Below are 6,610 nucleotides of genomic sequence, written 5' to 3' on the forward strand. Positions count from 1 at the left end.
GTCGATAATATAATCAAATATGATTAAAATTTTCTAAAAATAATGGAGTCAAAATTATTTTACGAGTCGAGCCCGATTGTATCCGGGAAGCCAGTTTTAGTCAAAGGAAAGACTTTTAAAGGCCCGAAAGTTATTATTTTTGAAAATGATTTTTGTAAACTTTTAATTTATATTTAATTGGACCCTAATGACCTAATTTAACTAGGATTGATGGGCCTAATTATTTCTAAACCAAAAATCATAAAACCCCAACTTTTAACACTAGAATTTTCGAAATTTATAAATCAAAATTATGGTTCCTAGACTCCTAGTGGTCGAAATTTTCACACACCACACACACTAAAATTCGAAAATTCCAAGAGCAAAGTTCAAAGATTTTCGTCGCCCGTTCATCCATCTTCGCAACCCACGTCAACTGTCGAATATTCGAGCGTTTTTTACGCAAAGACACGCTTCTAAACCTTCTTTTTGCACCATTCAATCCATAATATGAATTATTTATGTTTCAAAGCATGAAAGATATTTAGATCAAAATTATTTAACGCTAGACATATATTTTTCAAAGATTCGATGTTTCTATGCATGTATAATATGTAATATGAATCCTAAGGACACGTTGTCAATGAGAAAATTTTATTGATCGTAAAAGAGAGTCGAATAACGGAAGAACATAGACTGAAAACTTGCAAGGATAATGGAAGTCGAACCTAGGGTTTTCTAGGTTATTCCATGGGGCTTATAGGGACATGATGGCTTGGTTAAATGGGCAGCCACACCAGGGCTTGGGCAGAAAACTATGTTGTCCGTGACTCGATGTTAGGAAGAGTCCATGGAAGGCTACGAGGTTGGCTCGGTGATGAGAAGCCACACGCAAACCCTAGGAAACCTAGGGCTCGCGCGGCTCGACGTGAAGGGAACCAAGGTGCGGCGATGCTAAGGGCTTGCCAGGGCGATCTGGAAGAGCACCATGCGGATGGTCAGGGGTCTGGTGTAGGTTGGGCTAAGGCTTGGACGAAGGTGGCTCAATGAAGGAGGGATTCGCGACTTGGAATATAGGGAAAAGGGCCGTGGCGTGCGGCTAGGCATGGTTCAGGGGTCTGTGATGGTCCATGATGGATAGGATAGAGTCTGGAGCGCCGTGGTTAGGGTCTGGTCTAGGACGGCTCGGTGGTGGCTCGAGGTTGGGTGAGGCAATCAGTGTTGAGAAGAAAGAGGGTTCGGTTTTGCTTAGGAAGGAGAAGTGGTTCGAACCGTCCACGGGGGTTGGTTCATGATTCGCAAGGATAGTTAGGTATGAAAAGGCTATATTTAAAGTTTGGAAAGAAAATATTAAGTTTGGAATTAATTCGGGTTTATAACGCTTCACGATTTAGTTATTAAGTCATTAAATCGAAATTAATATTAGAAGTCAAATTTAAGATTATATGATGTTATGGGATATGTTCGAGTCAATAAAAGTAAGAAAAACTCAAAATTGGGAAGTTCGAGGTCCAGGGGTAAAATGACCATTTTACGTCTCGGGTAGTACGAAAGGTCTGAGAGTGTCCTAGAAGAATCTTAATGCATGATAAATTATATTTTAAAATGTTTATGATGAAAATATGATATTTTTATGATATATGCAAAGGCTGTACGATTTTTCTCGAAAAATGCTATTTTTGAAATACACAAAATTTTATAATAATAGGAGAGAAAAAATATTTTGAAAGATGTGAATTGATTGTGACATATATGATATGATTGAGGATATCGTGAGGAAATAGACCTTAGAGGGAGCTCATTACGGGAGAAGGCCCTAGAGGGAGCTCGACGATCGTATTTTCATTTTTGGCCACGGCCCATTGACGAGAGTTGTTGACACCCCGCCCACAGGTACTTGTTGAGCTAAGACTAATCAGTCGACCACATAATGGTATGATTACAGCTAGTGACTTTTAATGATCAAACTTCATCCAAAAAGATATACGATGATGGAAAGCTTTACGATTTAATGATTTATGATTTATTTACGCTTACAAATTTATGATAGCTTATTGTAAATAAAAGTATGATTTTAATGCATGTGCTTCTATATGTATATTTGCTACGTATGGTTAGAACGAGTTGAGTTGTTAGACTCACCAGATTTGGATGGTTGCAGGTGAGGATGATTTTGAGGGAGGCGCTGACACTTGAGTGGATTGAGTCCGGCAGTACACTCCCGAGAGACTTTATTTTTCGCACTTACTTAGTATTTAAAGTTTTTACGTAAAGATTTTGAGGATTATTTATATAGAAATTTTATTTTTATTTTGAAGTCTAGTTTTCGATTATTTTAAAAAGTGACGTATGATTTTGGTGATTGACGATTTATGGATTTTTATGCATTTAAGATTTTAAATGTTGAGTTATTTTCAAGGAGAGTTTCGAATTTCTTGATTTTAAAAAAATAGTAGTATTTAAAAGTTAAAAAGTAAGAGACGTTTCAATTGAGCTTCCAAATTTTTCGATATTAAGCTATAATGTCGGTCATCCAATGTACTTCCTCCTGCTAAAATCTTGATCCACTGCAACCGTTGAAATGGGGCTAGCTATAATTTATTTTGTCATCATAGACAAAATTGAATATATTTGTCTTTTTTGTGAATATCATCACAATATGTCTAAATTTTTCTCATCTTCATCACTAAAATGAAAAATAGTGGTAAAATAATTCTTAAGTTCTTGGCTGGAACTTAAGAATCTTCGTGGACATTTCGTTCGTTCCTTTAATAAAGTTGTTATTTAGTAAATTTAGAAGTAATATTACTAGTAATAATGGATTATAATTCACGTGGAACAACTTGTACATTATATTTGGTGTTATATTCATTATAAATATCATATAAATGAGTTTTAACATTAAAAAAGTCAATGAGATATTAAAAACTGTTTCGTATTAGGGCCTAAAGAATCATAATATAATGTTAACATTTCTTGTAAATAATATAATTTAAGTCTATGATCTAAAATAAAAACATAAAAAAATATTTCAAGAATTTCTAAAAAATATTTTTCTCATTTTGCTTTCATGACATAAATACATTGAACTAAATATCATCACTAGATTAATATGTTCACTAAAAATATATGTGATGTTGCAACAATGTGTTAAATCTAAATGAGAAGTAGAATAATAAAGACCAAATAATTGGTCTCTACCATCATTAAAAACTTTTAAAATTTCACAAATATGAGTGTATATTTTCTATTGATTCGAAAATAAATAAATATCACGAGCGTAAACATGTCGATGAAAAAGTATACATAATAAATATTTATATTCAAAATAAGATAATAATAATTTATATGTTGAATTCCAACGAGTTATAACTTCTCGTGCAAACCGTTATGTCTCATAAAATTTATTTTACAAAATTTTTCAAATTATTTCATAACTTGATGATTTGTCCATAGATAATGAATTGTGTTCCTAATTAGTTGAACATGGGATGCTAACTTTTTTAGTCCATCTTTAACACACAATTTAATTATGACATGTGTATCTAATATGAAAAATTTATCACCTAGTGATGATTTACATATTTCAATAAGCTCACTAATACAAGAAGTATTTGCACTAGCATTATCAAAAGAAATTGAATAAACTTGAGAAGTTAGACAATATTCTTCTAAAATAACAAATATATAATGAGAAATATTTTATGTCATGTGTGTTTCATTAAAACATCTATATACATACAATATACTTTGAATGTTTGAAGAACTATAAATCCAATAACATATAATATCCATATATGAACTACTTTGTCAATGATAAATCCAAATATCCAAACACAAAGAAATTTTATTATTTAAACTAAAAAATTCTTTAATTTTTTTTCAATGACTAATTTTTTAAGTACGTGTTTGAGTGTATTTCGTGAGATATGTCTAATATAAGGCTTGTAATATAGAAAGCCAATTTTCAAAAGATAGTTTACCACTAAAACTAAAATGAAGTTGTTCCACCGCACAAAAATTAGTTGTTTCTTCTCTAAATTTAGCTTCATAAAATTTAAAAAGTTGAGAATCGTTACCCGATTGAGAAAAGAATGTTGGAATTTGAGTTTGAGAACGATCAATACTAATTTTCACATGATGATTTTTCTCGACGTACCGCGTTAAAGTTCTAAAACCACATCCTTGTTGAAATTTGAAAGTTTTCGAACAATATTTGCATTTAGCTTGGATATCATCGAAGGAATGCGTCACATTTTTGAAATGTTTAGTGAAGATATCGGATGTCGGACGAGGCACCGATATATTTTTACTTTTAGGCGTTGTCGGATTGCTCATACTTTCTTGAATTTGATGATGATGCGTTTGTTGAGCCTCTTATTCTCGTTCTTGATGTTCCTCATCGAAAAACTCAATATCATAGATATCAACATTGAATGAAAGAAATGGCGATTCTCGAACTCGATATTTTGATAATTAAGAAAGAATTGTGAATTAGAGATTGATAGAAAATTGTGTGAAAAGTATGAGAAAAATCGGAATTTTTTTTTCAACGGTCGAGGCTCACTGATTCGGGTCCGGTTCGAACCAGCGGGTATTGTCCGACCTGCAGGGTCAGACCCGTCCAACTAGGCAGGTCACGAATTTTTAGCCATAAATCGTATCCGGACTGACTTAGGGTTGTTTCGGTCACGGTTCTGGGTCAAAATCGTTGATCAGATTAATCGACCTGTTGACCACGGGCTGGTTCCCAATATATGGAATCAAAATAGCAAAACGATACTAAATATAGAACCAAAAATGCAAATTTTCAATTAAAAAAATATATATTGTTCTCAAATATAATAGTTATGTTTGAAATCAGTTTAAAATTCCGTATTATATCATAATGTGGTCGGATCTAAGTCATTTAAAATCAGTTTAACTTGTTCGGACGATTAAAATTCTGTGAACTTCAAATTCATTTTTGGCTAATTTACTCATATTTACTAATTCTTGTGATTAATTTCAATTTCACCCGAAATTTTAAAGTGAGATTCCTTCACTTAAAATCCACCCATGAAATGCAAAATCAGATAATCTTATTGCAACTGTTTTCATCAATGGAATCATCATAGATGATTGAACTTGCCATCTGTCTCAAATTAAGGAATATAATATTTCGAAGGAGAGCTAACAAAAAAAAATATATATATATATATATATTTGTTACGATTATTTGTAATCAAGAAAAAAGCTTGCTTATTTGATTGGTATGTACAAACCAATTTTTTTACGCATCAAAATCAAACAAATTTAATACAATTCGATCGACACATTGGGCAGGAGATATTCTTGAACAACCAAGCAAATATACATTGTGCATGAAATACATGCGAGCAAGGCGTCTCCACTATCTCCACGCCATCGCCAAACCTCTGTAAGCAAACAGGGCATTCCTCCGTTGTTAACTCTGAAACTCTGCACACCTCCATCTCCACTCTCGGCTTCACCTCGTACAGACCCTTTGGCTCATCGTCTCTAATGGCTTTCAGAGTTCTCTTCTGGGAAATCTTCATACGAGATTTGATCGATCTCAGTATATCCCGAACCTCGTTTTCATATGCCAGCTTCCAAATTTCATCGCAATTGGACAATTCTCCCATTTCTTCCTCGCCGTTTTCCGAAACAATGCCATCTTCAAGATTGTTTTGGTGGCATTCATGAAATATGAGCTGCTTCTCTATTTCGTTTTTGTAGATTTCTTGCCAGTAATCGTCGGAGTCGGATCCGACTTGGGTGAAGTCCAGTGTCTTCGTTCTGTAAATCTCGACCACGATCACGGGTTTGGACCCCTCCCCACGAAAAGTTGTCCGTTTGAATCTAAAACCCGTGAGTATCAAATCAGCTATGTTCTTAGCAAGCGATTCGATTTTCTCCGGAGGGAACGTCTTCGGGTACGAGATCAGCAGACGGGATAATCTCCTGATGTAGCAATGGCAGGACAAGTAAACAAGATCGAACGGGATTAAGATCGGGGCCATTGAGAATTCATTACTGATCACGCCATTCTGACCTTGTTTGATCATGTTCTCGTAAATTCTGAGGAAGAAAAATCCATCGGAATCTGAGTTGGTTTTCTTGGGAAGACGTTCGTTCCACTTGAACACTCTGAGTTTCAGGCCATTAATTTCTTCCGATATAAGCACCATACCTGAATTCAGCTACGATCCGTTGTGCCTGTGCCCCAATTTGGCAAGAACTGGTGAAGAAGAGCTCGAGGATGGGGAAATCATGTCTTATATATATATGTTCTGAAAAAAAAGATGGCGGCGGTGACGGCTTTGCTAGGGTTTGCTGCGTGTTTCTTCTCCTTTCGTCTGGGCTTGCCATCGGGTCGGACTTGGCCCAAATTCTTTCCGGGTCTAACTTAGGTCCGATTCGGTTAACATGATTTTTTTTTTAGGTAAAAAAAATGTCTCCGCAGGTATTGGTTCATTGGGGAAAATGCACGTATATAATTTTTTTATCCAACCGAACTTATTTTCATATTTCATTTCATTAACCATTTGGCCCACAAAAACTTTTAGAGAATTGGACCATTAGCATGGTTAAACAAAGACCAATTTTGCAAATGGTCTCATAACTAATT

General features: G+C 34.5%; 1 protein-coding gene across 1 annotated transcript; it reads right to left on the reverse strand.

The window, feature by feature from the left end:
- Positions 1-5,203: 5,203 nt before the first annotated feature.
- LOC140959034 (uncharacterized) lies at positions 5,204-6,404 on the reverse strand. The gene has a single exon (XM_073416745.1). The coding sequence runs from the start codon at positions 6,168-6,170 to the stop codon at positions 5,265-5,267; it is 906 nt and encodes a 301-aa protein (XP_073272846.1). The 5' UTR covers positions 6,171-6,404; the 3' UTR covers positions 5,204-5,264.
- Positions 6,405-6,610: the final 206 nt, after the last annotated feature.

Source organism: Primulina huaijiensis, chromosome 2 (assembly GCF_012295235.1).
Source record: "Primulina huaijiensis isolate GDHJ02 chromosome 2, ASM1229523v2, whole genome shotgun sequence".
NCBI lineage: Eukaryota > Viridiplantae > Streptophyta > Magnoliopsida > Lamiales > Gesneriaceae > Primulina > Primulina huaijiensis.

Coding starts and splice junctions, on each gene's coding strand:
- LOC140959034 (XM_073416745.1), bottom strand. CDS start 6,170: ATGGTGCTTATATCGGAAGAAATTAATGGCCTGAAACTCAGAGTGTTC.